The sequence below is a fragment of the Chionomys nivalis genome, chromosome 16, assembly GCF_950005125.1.
Source record: "Chionomys nivalis chromosome 16, mChiNiv1.1, whole genome shotgun sequence".
Classification (NCBI taxonomy): domain Eukaryota; kingdom Metazoa; phylum Chordata; class Mammalia; order Rodentia; family Cricetidae; genus Chionomys; species Chionomys nivalis.
The window spans coordinates 14009806-14027204 of NC_080101.1; the positions used below are offsets into that span (position 1 = coordinate 14009806).

Consider the following 17399-nt stretch of genomic DNA (forward strand, 5'->3'; position numbering starts at 1 on the left):
AGAGAGTGGATAGTTTCAGAGTGATGGAAAGTTGTTTAAGCTGAGGAGTGAGATGAAACTTAATGGAGGACGTCCAAAGCGGCTTGCCTTCCGCGCCCCAGGAACTTGATCCTGTGCACATCCATGTTCTCCTGGTTGAGTGTAAATGAGCTCTCTGATGTCTGTGCCTGTGGCTAATAAGCTGTCTGTTGGATTTACAGAACGGTGTGCAGGGCTGGGGCCGCAGCTTGTGTGGCTGAGTGCTTGCCCAACATTTGGGGGGCCCTAGGTTCCATCTCCAACAGGACCAAAAATTAAAAAATACAAAATCTCACAACCTGCCGGAGAAGGCGTCGTGTGTGAGGCGGTGTGAGAGAACAGAATGGCTGAAGTGGGCTGAACATTGATTGTTGAATGTAACTTTAAGGGTGGGTCCCAAACTAATGGCTGCTCAACTCCAGACTCAGAGTTGAGATTTGGACACTGGTATACTTAATATGGGTTTGGTTTTGTTCTGGAGGCCAAGGTCCTGGAAACGATTTACACAAGAAAAGGTTAAGGGTTCAGAATGGTCAGAGTTAGTTCTGGGGCTAGTTCAGGGGTTCAGCCTGCCTGTGATGATTACTTGGGTAAGGAGAAGGCACCATCTGTCTTGAATTCATTTAAAGTAGAGGCTAAGGCTTGGGTGTAGATCTGTGGTAATGCTCTTGACTAAGGGAGAGGCTGTGTTCTTTCTGTCAAGGATGCTGGAGAGGAGAGAATATGGTATTTCTTGGGTCCCTGGATTCTATCTCTAGAATTTGATGTAGTTTCTTAGGAATAGTGCAGTTTGGTATAGTAGTCTAGACTTGATCCTAGACTTTTTTCTGTTTCTGAGTTTTGGATTCTATTGGGTCCCCCACTCGGTTATTTAATGTATTTCCACATGTCTCCATATGTTTAGGGAAGGGAATCTCAAGAAGGCTGAACAGTGAATTTGCCAGGTTTGTCTGGTACTACTGGGATTGCGGGAGTGAGGACAGATGTTAAGTTCAAGGGTTCCAACAAACTCCTTTCCTCCCTTGCCTTACCTTATAGGCAGGTTCATTGCGGGTGTTTAAGGAGTTGCTGTGCTGGTGGCTTTTGTCATCTTGACACAAACCTAGACATAACTGGGAAGAGGAAATTTTAATTGAGAAAATGCTTCCATCACATTGGCCCCTAGGCATTTTCTTTATTAATGATTGATGTGGGAGGGCTCCAGGGCCCCACCCACTGTGTGAGCTGTGCCATTCCTGGGCAGGTGGTCCTGAATGGTGAGAAAAATAAGGCTAAGCAAGCCATGAGGAGCAAGCCAGGAAGCAGCGTTCCTCCATGACTTCTGCTCCAGTTCCTGCCTTAGGTTCCTGCGCTGACCTCGCTGGATGATAAACCGCAAGCTGTTACACGTTAATAAATCCTTTTCTCCAAGTTGCCTTTGGTCCTGGTGTTTTATCATAGCAACAGGCATCCTAACCAGGACAGCTGGTGTATTAAAGACTGAGAGTGGGTTGCTGACGTGGGCAGGGGGGCAGGAAAGAAGCAAGAGAGCCGAGCAGGCACTAAAGATGAACTTCCAGCATCCCAGTCAAGCTGTGCTCAGAAGAAGGGAGGGAGGATATGGGCCATGCAAGGAATGAATACATAACTTCAGATATTATGGTTTGTAGAATCTACCAGTCCATGGAGAGGTAGATGACTGTCCACACGAGGACTTGGTTTGGATTTCTGCTTCCAGCAGTCATCCATTGCTCTTCCCGTTGCTGTCTACTGGTAATCCAGTAGACATTGGTTGTCTGCAGACTAACTATGGGGCTAGTTCCTGTTAATAGACTTGAGTGGCGATTATTACAGTGGTCAACGAGCACATTGCTTTCCACATCTGACGCATTCACTCTGTGATCACCACAAAGACCATGAGACAGGTTTGATGTTATCTTCATTTTACAGACGTACAGCACATATAGAGATGGTCAACGCTAAACCAGCTAGCAAATAACCACTGTGCTAAACATCAGGCATTGCACCTTACATGGTTGTTCCTAGATATGATAAGATATATGGACAATGTGATTTAAAATCCTTTTCTTCCCTCTTCCTCCTTCCTCTTTTTCCTACATGGTCTCATGTATCACAGGCTGCTTTTGAACTTTATGTCCTTAAAACCCTGACCCTTCTGCCTCCACCTCTTAAGTGCTGGGACTACAGCATGAGCACCTGGTTTTAAGTACACTGGAGATCAAACGCAGGGCGTCTTGTATGCTAGGCAAGTTCTCTACCAGTGGAGCTGCCTGATACAGGTGCTGGGAACCAAACGTGGCTCCTCTGCAAGAGCAAAACGTGTACTGAATCACTGAGCCAGTTCTCCAGCCGTTGATTTTTTTTTTCTCTCATTTTCTTTCTTTTATTTTCTTCCTTTTCCATTTCCCTTCATAGTATATGGGTAATTTACTATCAATGTAGCAAGGTCTGAAGGAGACACAGCCCATAACCATGGCATTAGGAACTGCAAAAGGAGATGACTTTGTTTTACAGTGGTTTGTGTTAATCTATTAAAGTGGTTAAATGTATTTAACCCCTTGGGGGGATGCTCTCTTGCTTCTGCTCTGCCTGTTATCTCTCTAGTCTGGAGTCTTCCTGATTTTTTTTTTTAAAGATTTATTTGCTATGTATACAGTGTTCTGACAGCATGCATGTTTGCACACCAAAAGAGGGCACCAGATCTCATTATGAATGGTTGTGAGCCACCATGTGGTTGCTGGGAATTGAACTCAGGACCTCTAGAAGAGCAGCCAGTGCTCTTAAACTCTGAGCCATCTCTCCAGCCCCTGATATATATATATTTTTTAAGCAAACGCCATCATACATCAGCATCTGTGAGGGGATTTGGTTCATTACTCCTTATAGAAACGTTCAGTCCATGACTGGAGGTGGGGCTCAGTGGTATAGCATGTGGTTAGCTTGCAGGAGGCCTGGTTTCCATCCCAAGCATATCAAAAAGAATGGCAGAGCTGGGCGGTGGTGGCGCATGCCTTTAATCCCAGCACTTGGGAGGCAGAGGTAGGTGGATCTCTGTGAGTTCGAGACCAGCCTGGTCTACAAGAGCTAGTTCCAGGACAGGCTCCAAAGCCACAGAGAAACCCTGTCTCGAAAAACCAAAAAAAAAAAAAAAAAAAGAATGGCAGAGCAAACACTGCTCTGCTCTAGCAGGTCCCTCCCTGTTTTGTTCCTGTCTCTTACACCTGTCCCTCCAGGGACTCTGTTTCTTCTGCTCTGCAAAGCAGTTCCTAGGTATTGGTCTCATTTCCATGTGAAATAATTGCTAACATCCTTATTTTAAGATTTATACTTTTAGGTAGAGATGCCTTGGGGCTCACTGGCCAGCCAGGCTGCCTAGCCTACTTGGTGATCCTGTGCCAAAAAACAAAACAAAAGAAAACAAACAAGACATGTAGACAGTGCCTGCGAATAAACAATAGCGAAGTTGTCCTATGGTCTTCATGTATAGGTGCACACACTTGCATGCACAAGTATCTTCATACATAGACATGCACATCTACATATATACACTTGCACATCTACATACACACACATGCACATCTACATATATACACATGCACATCTACATACATACACATGCACATCTACGTACATACACGTGCACATCTACACACATACAGAACATACAGAAAAATTTACAGCTTTCTAATCTATCATTTCTTTTCTTTCTTTCTTTTTTTTTTTTTTTGGTTTTTCGAGACAGGGTTTCTCTGTGGCTTTGGAGCCTGTCCTGGAACTAGCTCTTCTAGACCAGGCTGGTCTCGAACTCACAGAGATCCGCCTGCCTCTGCCTCCCGAGTGCTGGGATTAAAGGCGTGCGCCACCACCGCCTGGCCCCATTTCTTTTCTTTTTCTTTCTTTTTTTTTCTTTTCTTTTCTTTCTTTTTTTTTTTTTTTTGAGGTGTAAGGGGGTTGGAAGTATTTGAAATCCCTTGGTGTTTACCCAGAAATCTTTCTTTTTGTTTTTAGAAATATTCTTTTCTAGTTCTTAAATCTCCATTTTGGTTTTTCCCCTCAAATTTTTTTCATTAAAATTCTAGGTCTCATCTGTGATTTTTGCTTGATTTTTTTCTAAAAAATTTACTTTTTAAGAATGTGAAAGCGCAACAGACTGGAATTCGTGCATTAAGCTCTTACATCTATCATTGTGTTTCAGTCTGGATGTTGTCTTTGAATACTTTGGGGGAGTGTTGCACAAGTGGGTTTCTTTTGAGGAAACTTGACATAGGTTGTCTTTCTTTAATAAAAAGCCCTATATGTACATTTAGAGCCACATCAGACAGTGCTTTGTTTTGTTGCTTCAACAATTCGTATGGTTTATTAGTTTGTACTGTGCGTGCATTGGTGTTTTGCCTGCATGTATGTCTGTATGAGGGTATTGGAGCCCCTGGAACTGGAGTTACAGACAGTTGTGAACTGCCATGTGGGCACTGGGAATTGAACCTAGGTCCTTTGGAAGAGCAGTCAGTGTTCTTAACTGCTGAGCTATCTCTCCAGCCCCTAGACATAAGTTTTGCTTTAAAGTTTTATTCCATTATTCCATGATGGTCAGATAATATTTATTTAAATTTTTTTGCATTTTTATGGTTATTAGATATTTATGGAAATTCCCTGGTTAATTTGGTGCCAGTAACCATTAGTGGTTTGTTGTTTCTATGTTGTCTTTGATTTTATTTGTTTTTATTCTTTGGCACTTGCTTTATAGACTCTCATTTAGCCCAGGCTGTCCTCAAATGTGTTGTCCTTTGTTAGTAAAATAAAAAAACAAAAGCAAGAAACATGACTGAGTATTTAGGAGTCTCCCACTCTCTGTTGGTCTTGTGCCTGCTGTGGCCTGAGGGCGAGGCTGTATTATCTGGGTAAGGACCAAGCCAAGACTAGGATGAAATTCTATGCTGGAACATTCTCCATACTAGGCCACTCCTGAAATTACAGAGACACGGGCAGGAAACTCAATATTCTCCATAGCCTTGAGCAGAAATTCTTATTTGATCTCAGGTCATATATCACTATTTGGTAAATTTAGATGTTTTAAGAGTTTTAGCTTCAAATATTTCTGTTGTTTATCTAAGTAATTGGGGTCTGGCCATCCTGTAGGGACTTGGTTGTTATCTCTCTGATATCTTAAACACACCCACTCCTTCCCTGAAGTGAAAGAGGTAGACTAGCAGGCAGATGTGCTCTCTCCCTGGGTCTGCCTTTAGAGCTGTAGCAAGTCACATTTTAGATTTATTTTATATGTATGGGTGTTTTGCCTGCATGTATGTCCATACGCAGTGTGTATATAATGCTCGCTGAGGCCAGAAGATCGGAAGAGGGCATTGGATCCCCTGAGACTGGAGTTACAGGTGGTTGTGAACCACCATATAAGTGGTAAGAACTGAACATGGGTCCTATGAAAAACAGCCAGTACTCAACCTGTGAACTATCTCTCCAGCCCCCATTTTAGATCTCTGTATCCAGCCACTAAAAATATGTGGAGTGTGTGTCTATGTTATGCTTGTGAAAATCATATTGAAAAATCATCTTCAATCATATTGCATGTCATAATCCTCATCCATGAGTGGTTCAGCCACAGTTCCAAGAGAGGATTAAACATCTGGAGAGATTAACATCATTGTTATGGGAGTGGACATGTCTCATGGGCAATTAGAAGATGTGAACAGCTTTCTTTAGGGGTGGGGAGATTTCAGAAAGAAGGAGGCATTTTGACTGGATCCTGGAAATAAGAGTGAGCTCCAGACAAGCAGATAAGAGGGCACGGGCATCCCGGTGGCGGGAGCACGGCGACCAGATGGCAAGGACAAGAACAGACAGACAGGGTCTGTCCCTTCTGCTGGGAAGGTACCATGTAGTGGGAATCTGGGACCGTGAAGCTGGAGGAGTTGATGAGAAGACAGACGGTGAAGAGCGTTGATTGGTAGAGGAATTTGCATTATATGTTGTGGGCAGTGAGTCACTATGGAAAGTCTTAAGGATGAGATTTGACTTGACCTGTTTTGTTTTGATATTCAAATGTTGGTTTTCTGTAATACATGTCCCTTGACTAAACAGTTCTCACCTCTAACCTCCTGTTTCTGAAGAGTATGATGTCTGATTTAGACCTAGGTGTCTGTGCCACTTGCCATGAACACGCCACATGCCAGGAAAAGGACGGGAAGAGGATCTGCATTTGCAACTATGGCTTTTGGGGCAACGGGAGGACACGGTGTGTTGGTAAGTTTCAGTGGTGGGTTATGCTGAGAATTTGAATCAAAACCAAAGGTTCTCCAGTTTTAGAACCAGTGTCCCTGGAGGGCAAACATTGTTATTTTGTTCACATTTTTTTAAAATGGGTTTTTGGCAGTTATAACAAGATCTTGATTTTATTATTTAGATGTATCCTTTTTCTGGTGTTTCCAAGGAAGAACCCCTCATGTTAGATGTCGTTGACCTGAGCTCTCTGGAAATTCTTTGGCTTACACAGATTTGAAGTCTGTTTTATGTCCCGACTTTAACTTAACAACAAAAGCAAATATTAAATTTCTTAATTTCTCAGGTTGTTTTGATATAAAACTATTTATCTTGATGTCATGGAAGAAAACAAATGACTGGCTTACTAGTTTACTGTGTCTCGAATGTCCATCTGTCCTCTGACTTTTGTAGTTCTGACCCTTTGGGATGACTTCAAGGAATACTTTAAGATAGCTTGAAGGTTGTTTAGACTAGAGGCAGCTTCATGCTAGTACAATCAGATAGCATTGAGATTAAAGCACAATTCAGAGAGAATGTCACAAAAATTTAATATAATAAATGTGGCAATGACTTCTCAGTTTTCTCCTTGCTATATGCTGTAAAAGTGTTGCCTTGTAGCTGTGAACTGGCAGCATCTATATACCCTTGTTATACCTTTGTGTTGATTTTCAAGTGTAACTAAGTGTGTGTGTGTGTGTGTGGTGCGTGTGTCTGGTGTATGCACATGTGTGTGTGTGGAGAGGTTTGTGCAGAGGCCAGAGGAAGATGTTCAGAGTTTCCCATTGAACCCAGAACTAGATTGTCAACCAAGGAGCCACAGTCATCTCCCTGCCCATGTCTGGCTTTTCCTCTTCTCTTCTCTTCTCTTCTCTTCTCTTCTCTTCTCTTCTCTTCTCTTCTCTTCTCTTCTCTTCTCTTCTCTTCCTCCCTCCCTCCCTCCCTCCCTCCCTCCCTCCCTCCCTCCCTCCCTTCCTTCCTTTCTTTCATTCTTTTTTGAAACAGGGTCTCTCTACATAACCCTGACTGTCTTGAAAGTCATTATGAAGCAGCTGTCTTTGCCTCCTGAGTACTAGGACTAAAAGTGTACCCCACCAGGTCTGGCCATGCCTAACTTTTTACAGGGGTTCTGGCTGGGGCTTTGAACTTATTCCCTCATGCTTGTGTATCAAATGTTTTTAGCCTGCTGAGCCAACCCCCTAACTCTTTGTCTTGATGTGAATTTCCTTTTGCTTAACTTCTTAAAGAAAAACAATCTAATCCTGCGTTCAAATAGTCACAGTCCAGAGGTTAGGCGAGTCGCATTCCATTTCACAGCTAAAAGCTGTCCCTGTGACCCACCGTTGCCCTTTCTGCAGACCGGAGCAGTCTCACTAGACTAGCGGCCTTCTCCCCTTTGTGTGTGTGTGGGGGGGGGGGTCGAAAAAACCCTTTCATGGGGTCGCTTAAGATCATTGGAAAAAGACAATTACATGGCTATTCATAACAGTAGCAAAATTACAGTTATGGAGTAGCAATAAAAATAATTTTATGATTGGGGAGTCACCACAGCATGAGGAACTGTGTTAAGGGGTCACAGCATTAGGAAGGTTGAGAACCACTGCTCTAAGGAATTCCTCCCCTCCTGCATCCTAGCTGTGCTCTCGATCGCTCTTCGACTTCTAAGCAACGGGGGCATCTCCTAGGACAGGAGAGACCATCGCACATTTCTGTGTTTGTTCCCATTGGTCACTGCCAGTCCTCGTACATGGATTGCTACGCACGCACTGGAGGTTACTAGTGAGGTTACACCTGTGCCAAATGCACCATAGTATGGCATTATATCGAAGGACTTAAGAATTCTATAATTTTCAGCCGGGCGGTGGTGGCGCACGCCTTTAATCCCAGCACTTGGGAGGCAGAGGCAGGCGGATCTCTGTGAGTTCGAGACCAGCCTGGTCTACAAGAGCTAGTTCCAGGACAGGCTCCAAAACCACAGAGAAACCCTGTCTCGAAAAAACCAAAAAAAAAAAAAAAAAGAATTCTATAATTTTCTACAAACTTAAATAACCCAATTGAAACCTTCAGGGGAACCTTGTATTAATTTAAATGAGACATATCTCCTCTAGGCTTGAGTATTTGGACACTTGGTCCCTCGTTCATGGTGCTGTTTGGCAAGGTGGTGCAGCCTTGCTGGAGGAAGTATGTTGTTGGAGGGAGGCTTTGAGAACTCATAGCTGCACCCCACTTCTCGTTTGCTCTCTCTGCTTCATGCTTGTGGCTGAAGATGTGAGCCCTGAGCTTCCTGCTCCTGCAGCCATGCCTGCTGCTTGCTGTCGCGCCTCTACACCTCTGGAACTGGAGGCCTAAATTAACGTTTCGTCTTTAAGCTGCCTTGTCATGGTTTTTTATCACAAGAGTAGGAAAGTCACTAACGCAGACGTGTGCTGAGAAAGAGCAACAAAGGCCCGGGCACAGATCAGCTTGTGCCTGGAAGCTTGGTGTAGCGTTTGTCAGCCGAGCTGTGCACTTGACCTAGCTGTGACTTGAGAGTTCAGTTGCCCCAAATCTCTCAGGCAAATCTTAACACAGATAGTTTTACTGTGGGTTGTATACTAGATTCATCTGAAAAATTCAAAGGGTGCTGGGGATACAGCATCCCCCTGTGCTGTGAATGCTGAGGCCGGAGGATTTGGAGTCTGAACATCAGCTTGGATTATATAGCAAGATCTTACCTCAGAAAACAACACAACAGCATGCGTGGTGTAGTTTTTATTTGGGTGCACCAGTCTATTGAGTGTGAGTTGTATCTGTGAGTGCACGCTTGTAGAAGCCAAAAGGAGGCATTGGAGCCCCTAAAGCTGAAGTTACAGGTGGTTGTAAACCGCACAATGGGTGCCGGGAACTGAACTTTCTCTTCTGCAAGAGTAGCAAACTCTCTTAACTGCAGAGCCATCTCTCTCCCTATGTATTTTAAAAAGTCACATAAACTGCCATGTGTAATGTGACATTATGAAAGTCTATTCATTGAAGCAAATGCAAGCAATTGTCTGTAAATACGAACTGTTTTATTTTATCTCTATTCTTACAATGTGTAAATATGTAAGGGAAAGAAAAGTGTGTACCTTGAATCAATAAAGGAGGCAAAGTGAAAAGTCAAAAAAAAAAAAATAAAAAAATAAAAAGTCACATAAGCAAAAGGAAAAAGAAGGGTTGTTGAGATAGTTAGATGGTTAAGTCAAGGTGCTTGCTACCAAGCTTGACTACCTGGAGTTCAATTCCTGGAACCTGCATGGCGGAGGAGGAGAACCCACTCCTACAAGCTGTCCTTTGACTTTCACACGGATGCCGCGTGCCCACAAAAGCAGGCAGGCAGGCAGATAGACAGACACACATATAGATACATGAATGCATAAATAAATAGTTGTAATTTAAAAATAAAAGTGAAAATGGAAGAAATATCCAAAGGGTCCACCCCCAGGTTGTATTTTGGAGAAGTGAGTATCATTCTGAGAGACAACCTGATTGGAGGAAGTCACCAGTGGCCCTGCCTGTTGGCTCTTTTGTCCAACATGGCGGAGGTATGTTTACCACCTCTGTAGGCCATGCTCACAGCCCCCAGCTCCAGTGGGTCTCTGTTGCCATTAAGCAACTAGTAGCAAGCTGCTCACAAACCCCATTTAAGTTCAGGACCTCCTAAAAGAGCCAGAGCTGTTTGAGCACAAATCAGGAAGATGACTCTTACAGAAGCCCTGCAGTACTTTTGTGGGTCTAGAAGTCCTGGCTTTCTCTCTCTCTCTTTCTTCTTCTTCTTCTTCTTCTTCTTCTTCTTCTTCTTCTTCTTCTTCTTCTTCTTCTTCTTCTTCTTCTTCTTCTTCTTCTTTTTAAGCTTTTTTATGTCTTATGTGGATCCATGCCTCAGTTGGTAGGTGCCATTTGTAAGCAAAGACTGTTCTTATTTTTTCTGGTCACTCTTACCCGAATAATCACACAGAAACTATATTAATTACAACACTGTTTGGCCAATAGCTTAGGCATATTTCTAGCTAACTCTTACATCTTAAATTAATTCATTTCTATTGATCTGTGTATCACCATGAGGTTGTGGCCTACTGGTAAGGCTCTTGTATCTTTCTCCTTTGACAGCTACATGGCATATATTTGACTTCACCTTCTTTCTCCCTGCATTCAGTTTCGTTTTCCCGTCTAGCTCTATTCTTCCCTGTCAAAGCTTTAACAGTTTCTTCAATTAACCAATGGTAGAAAAAAACATATTTATGTGGGAATCCCACATCATATTTTATTGGCACATAGAATTGCTCATCATAAATACCTGTGTGTGTGTTGATGGGGGTGAGTGGGGTATGGTTGTTGCTTTGACTTTTTTTTCTTTGCATCCTTGTCTGGCCTGAAACTTACTATGTAGACTAGAATGGCCTCAGATTCACAAAGATCTGCTTGCTTCTGCCTCCCAAGTGCTGGGATTAAAGGCATGCATGACTATGACCTGTAATAGGCATATTCTATAGCAGCTTTCAAGGTCTATAAGCATGGGTGAGATGTAAAGAAAAAGTTTCCTGACCCAACACACTGGAAATCAGAGAAGGAGAGAGTTTAGCTTCATTTTGTCTTTTCATTTCCTTTAGTTAATGACACCAAGGCAGCCTTCAGTCATCCGTGTTCTAGCTGCTCTACACCTGGTGATCACCATGTCTCACAGAGATCACTGATGGGCAGTGTGTTTCTGGTCAAGACTTCAGTGCTAATTCTATTGTGTTTCTTGGGAGCTGACAATCCTAATTTTCTAGTTGGATCATTGGATATAAAATTAATTTTAGGGGTAGGAAAGATGATTCAATGGCTAAAAGCATGTACTGCTCTTGCAGAGGACCTGGGTATAGCAGCTCCCAAATCATGACACAGAGACTTCTTTTTTTTTCAGCCTGAAATAATTTATTTTATTTTATTTTTTAATTGTTTTTATTGAGCTATATATTTTTTTCTCCACTCCCCTCCCTTCCTTTCCCCTCCTCTTCTAATGTCTCTTATGGTCCCATGCTCCCAATTTACTCAGGAGATCTTGTTTTTTTTTTTCTATGTCCCATGTAGTTTAGATCCATGTATGTCTCTCTTAGGGTCCTCATTGTTATCTAGTCTCTCTGGCATTGTGAATTGTAGGCTGTTTGTTTTTGTTTTTTTTGTTTTTTTTTTGCTTTATGTCTAAAAGTCACTTATGAGTGAGTACATATGATATTTGTCTTTCTGGGTCTGAGTTACCTCACTCAATATGTTTTCTAGATCCATTCATTTGCCCACAAATTTCAAGATATCATTGTTTTTTTTCTGCTGTGTAGTACTCCATTGTGTAAATGTACCATATTTTCCTTATCCGTTCTTTGATTGAGGGGCATTTAGGTTGTTTCCAGGTTCTGGCTATGATAAACAATGCTGCTATGAACATAGTTGAACACATGTCTTTGTGGTACAATTGAGCATTCTCAATTGTGTACCCAAAAGTGGTATTGTTGGGTATTGAGGTAGACACAGAGACTTCTTATTAGTTACGAATGCTTGGCCTTATTCTATGTTTGTCCCACTAGCTCTTATACCTTCATTTAACCTGTTTCTCTTCATCTACATTTCGTCCACAGGCTTTTATCCTTCATTCTGTATGTCCGCCTTTCACAATCTCCTCTGTGTCTGGCTGGCCAGCCCTGAGTGCCTTCCTCTCTTTCTCCCTTGTTCTCTCTTTCTCTCTTATCCTGAACCTAGATCCGTCCTCCTACTTATTTTCCCTGCCCACCAGCCCCACCTATGTCGGGGATCAGCTTTGATCAGCCAGGGCAGAGACATGGGGGTTAGAAATATAGTAAAGAATATGAAGATGCAAATGAAAATAATAAAACGGATAAACATATAGTATAGTATCGGGAGGGTATTTCTGTGAGTACTGAAAATTTGCCCGCATTTAATTTCCAACTGCCTAACATAACCCTGACCCCAAAAGGTAGGAGTAAGACAAAAGACTGAGTAACACGATACAAGGAAACGAACAGGCCAATGGAAGGTCACAGGCTGCTCCATAGTTAAACATTCCCTTGCTAGAACAAGTCACGCTCACACACTAAACCAAAACGTTCTGTAGGCAAACCACTCCCTGGGTGGAATCCAAAGTTATGTCCATAAAGGGAACTGGAACTTAGTTGGATCCTTTAGACTCTTGTTTGAAGTAGGAACGGATGTAAGCCTGGAGTAGAAGGTCTGGCTATTAGCCACACCTGTTGACAATAACCTTGGGCGAGTAGAACTCTCTGTTCTACATCTAGCAGGGAACTTTGAGGTAGAAGCACAATAACACATAACACATAGCTAGCCAACACTTAATATTAGCACTAATTCTCTAATACTGAAAAGACCAAGAAAATGGCTGAGTTGGAAATGGGATTATTCTAGGCTTGCTTCCTCTGGCTAATCAAATGTCTATTGAGTTAAATTCATTAAGATGTGTGTGTGTGTGTGCGCGCGCGCGTGCGTGTGCATGTGTGTGGCGCCAGGTAATTTCATATATGTCTTTGTGTGTATTCTTATCGGTGTGTGCATGTGGTGGTCAGAGGTCAACCTCTAGTGTTGGCTCCTCGCCTTCCGCTTGTTTGCAGCAGTGTCTTCTGTTGCTCGCTGGGACTCTCCTGTCTCTAGCTCCTGTTTCTCCACAGGAGCACTGGGATAACAGCTGTGTGCTGCCCTGTCTGGCTTTACGTAGGTTATGGGATCTGCAAATACTTTATCCACGGAGACATCTCCCAGTCATTACGCTTTTAAATTTTATTTTTGTTACATTTTATCTGTGTATGTGCACACATATATGTCAGTGTGTCACACTTGGAGGTCAGAGGACAACTTTGGGGAATTCTTTTCCTGCCCTATGTAGGTCCTGAGGAGAGAACTGAGGTTATCAAACCTCTGGCAAGCACCTTTATTCTCTGAACTGCCTAGCTGACCCACCAATGTCTTATTTTAAAAGCATTATTACTCTCATGGGATTGAACCCAGAACCTCATGGATCCTAGCAACAGGGACCTCTTCACAGACTTACATCCTCAACCTTTTATGATTTTTTTCTTAAATGTGAAAAAAATTCAAAAATAACCTGCTGCCAATCTTCAAGTAAGATGGATTCAATTCCCAGATTATAAAGTTGTATTTCTCATGTGGTTTTGTATGAACTAGGTATGTAATTCTGTGAGTCCAGTTCCTTCTAGTCTGGAAAGCATGAGACTGGAGAAACAAATAGACCAGTAAACTGTTTTTAGAGAGTCGAGATCTCGTAGTCCACAGTGGGAGAGGATTCTGGGAGGGATGCGTGGTGTGGTTAGACGGCTTTCGTGTGAGTTGTTTGCACGTACCCATCTGCAGATAAAGACGAGTGCCAATTCGGAGCCACTGTGATCTGTGGGAACCACACTTCCTGCCACAACACACCTGGAGGGTTCTACTGCATTTGCCACAAAGGCTATCGGGCTACAAATAACAACAGGACGTTCATTCCCAACGACGGCACTTTCTGTACAGGTACCAAACCACTTGGGGATGGCACGGTAGCTGATGGGTAGAGGGTAGAATCACGGTGGAAAGCCTTGAACTTGGATAGAAACCTAGAAGTACAAGTTAGTATTAGAGAATTAATGCTAATATTATGTGTTGTCTAGCATTATGTCAACTTGACACAAGTTAGAGTCACTTGGGAGAAGGAAACCTCAACTGAAGAAATTCCTTCATCAGACTGGCAAACATGGCAGATAGGCAAACCTGTCAGGCATTTTCTTGATGAGGAGTTAATGTGGGAGGGCCCAGCACACTGTGGATGGTGCCGCCTCTGGGCAGGTTGTCTTGGTTGTTATAAGAAGCCAGGCTGAGCAAGCAATGGAGAGCAAGCCGGTAAGCAACGTCCCTCCATGGCTTCCACTTCGGTTCCCGCCTCTGGGTTCCTGTCCTGACTTCTCTCAGTGTTGGAGTGTGAGCTGAGGGTTGTAAGGTTAAAAGAAACCCTTTCCTTCCCAAGTTGTTTGTAGCCATGCTTTCTTATTCCAGCCATGTAAACCCCAACAAAGACTTACTGTTAGCTGGGATCATGGTATTGTGATCTATAGAACGTTATTATTTTGAGATACAAATTGTCTGGGGTATTATTATGAAGTATTTTGTGTTTTGATTTCTGTGAGCTGTTTTAAAAAATATGAACAGCAATTGAATAACTTGTGATATTGGAGGGTGGGCAACTGGTAATTGATTGTACTGTTTTTTAAGTTTTATGTCTTTAAAAAATTTTTAATTTATTATGTGTGTTTATGAGTATGTGTGTTTGTGTGTGCATGTATGATGTGTGTGTGTGTGTGTGAGAGAGAGAGAGACAGAGAGAGAGAGAGAGAAATAGGTTGTGTGCAGCACAGTGTGTGCTTGCATGTGCATAGTGTGCTTGTGTGGCAGGGCTCAGAGAACTACCTTCAGGAGTCCTGTTCTTTCACTGCCCGACCTGGGTATTGAACTCAGACTATGAGGCTTAAGCAGTCAGCTCTCATACCCACTGAGCCATCGTGATGGCCTGTGTTTTAACCTTTCTACAATGGACAATCAGGCTGGCCTCTCTGGAGCCAGTGTGCCAGCTCTATTTTCCTGTAACTAAGCGCAACACCCGTAAGCACCAAGGGTTTCTGTGTCTCTTAGGAGGTCTAAGCATTGTCACGAAGGGGGCTTGCCACCACAGGACTCAGTGAGGAACGTGACTTTTGGCGACAAGTAACCTTGTCAGTGAGATTCCTGGGCATATGTTGATTGAACTGAAGCTGGAGGAAAGCCCTCCTCATGTTCATGACTCTGGGTGAACTCTGCGTCTAGGTAGCGAATCCCAATAGGCCAGCTCTTCAGCTTTCTCAGGTTCCCGATCGGTCACAAAGGGGAGAGGCCAGAAACTCCTCTTGGTTCTGAGATCTTGGTATAGACTCTCTGACCGCTTAAGGGCTTGGTGGCGTTTAACAAGGTTTTCAGAGAAACAAGGAAAACAGAGCATCTTTAATCTTTCTGTGGCTAGGAACTGCAGATTCTGGCCTCCGCTGTTCTGCTTGATCTGTGCTAAAGACAAAATTCCTGGAAGGATAAACTCATACATCCAGCTTTTTCTTAGTAAGAATAAATGTATTCTCTCAAAGAACACATTGTATCCAGTGTCCTGTTGTTTCTGCAACAAGTTACTGGCTATGTGGTTTTAAAACTGTGATGTTGCCACATTAAATTAGGACATTATAAGGCAGAGATGCTTTTTTGGCCTTGGGGTTTTGTTTTTTCTTTTTTTCAGAGACAGGGTTTGTCTGTGTAGTCCTGACTGTCCTGGAGCTTATCCTGGAACCCACTGTGTAGACCAGGCTGTCTTCAAACTCAGATTGGGACTGGAACTGGGTTGCCTCTGTCTCTTTAGTTCTGGGATCAAAGGCGTGCACCACTATGGCTGGTGAGATGCTAATTTTATTTTTATTTTTTATTTTTATTTTTTTTTTTAGTTTTTTGAGACAGGGTTTCTCTGTAGCTTTGGAGTCTGTCCTGGAACTGGCTCTTGTAGACCAGGCTGGCCTCGAACTCACAGAGATCCGCCTGCCTCTGCCTCCCAAGTGCTGGGATTAAAGGCGTGCGCCACCACCGCCCGGCAGATGCTAATTTTAAAAACCATGTATGATGATGATCTATTATCTGGCTCGTTCACATACATTTCTTTTCTGACAAGGCAGTGCCACTGGGAGGTGACAGGCGGACAGTTAATTTCACTGTCCTGGTGCTAGAGAAAGATGAGCAAAGGTGTTATCTGGAACCCAAGGGTAGCCCTTATCTTAGCAGCGAGGGACAGACCTGGGGGATGTTCTAGGACACGTGATATCTGAAACCGCCCTTTCAAAACTGTATCAGTATTGTTCTGAAGGATGCATTCAACTTTTAAGAGTTAGGAAGACTGAACAGGTGTGACGGCTCACGCCTTTAACCTTAGCACTTGAGAGGCAGAGGCTCTCTGTGAGTTCCAAGTCAACCTGTTATACACAGCAGGTTCGAGGCCAGGCAGAGTTACACCACACAGTAAGTACCCATTTCTAAAAGAAAAAAAGAAAACAAACAAAGAAACAAAAACACCCAAAAGATAGGAAGAAAGAATGGAGCTGGGTTAAAGAGTGATAGAACTCTTACCTAATATAAGCAGGGCCCTGGGTTTGATCTCTGGTTTGCACACCAAACAGAAGTTAGAAAGATGAAGTCGGGGGGCAAAGAACAGGAAGAGAGAGAAGGAAATGTTTTCCGCAAGGGTCAAAGAGGTGTCAGCCAAACCAAAGCCAACCTGCCTGGAACAAAATCCTGCATAGGCCCTGACAGATTTATTCCATTTCTGGCAACTTTTGGTGATCCTTCCGTTTTTGGAAAAAGAGACACAATTCACATTCACCAATTTCCCTTCTTTTGAAGTGTTAATTCAGTGGGTTTAGAATATTTACAAAGTCAGGTTACTGTTGGCATTGCTGTAACCCCACAAGGAAGCCCGTTTTATTGCCCGTCATTCCTTTGACTTTTCATTTCCCGGTCTCTGTTGACCCCTTGTAAAAGCTGTAATTTTTCTTATTGGTGTTGAGAAGCCCAATGCCTCAGAATCGGTTGCCAGAGAGACATGAGTAGATGCTGGTTGGGGTGTAGTTCAAGTTTGGGGGGTATCAGCTTTTATCCAGTGTTTGTTTGGAGCCTCACCCTGAGGGATCTTCTTCCGGGAATATGTTGTAATTTGCAGAGTCTAAGTCAGACTCCAGAGCTGGTGGTGACAGACGTCTTCGGAGGTCACTGGCACTAGAGGAGGAATGAGCTATATTGGTTTTAGAGTGGGCTGACGTCAGTCAATTCTAAAGAATCAGAAGATGCTCTGGTGTCCAGAGATGCCTGTAGTGACTCTTGCAAGTCACGGAAACCTGGTCAGGAGGCAAGGTCTTCAGGGGCAGCAATGTGAGAGTGGGCGGAGAGTGGTCTGAAGTGGGCGGAGAGTGGTCTGAAGTGGGCGGAGAGTGGGCGGAGAGAATCGACGCCCGTGTGGATAGGACTGGGGACTGTCATTT

At 43.3% G+C, this 17399-nt stretch overlaps 1 protein-coding gene across 3 annotated transcripts in view; it reads left to right on the top strand.

Moving 5' to 3' along the window:
* The window catches only part of Susd1 (sushi domain containing 1), a 121353-nt gene that overhangs the window by 3365 nt on the left and 100589 nt on the right, over positions 1 to 17399 (top strand). For all 3 annotated transcript variants that reach the window (XM_057790813.1, XM_057790811.1, XM_057790812.1), the window contains exons 2-3: positions 6160 to 6273; positions 13681 to 13836. In XM_057790813.1, coding sequence (XP_057646796.1) covers positions 6160 to 6273; positions 13681 to 13836 — 270 coding nt within the window. The remainder of the gene's footprint in view (positions 1 to 6159; positions 6274 to 13680; positions 13837 to 17399) is intronic.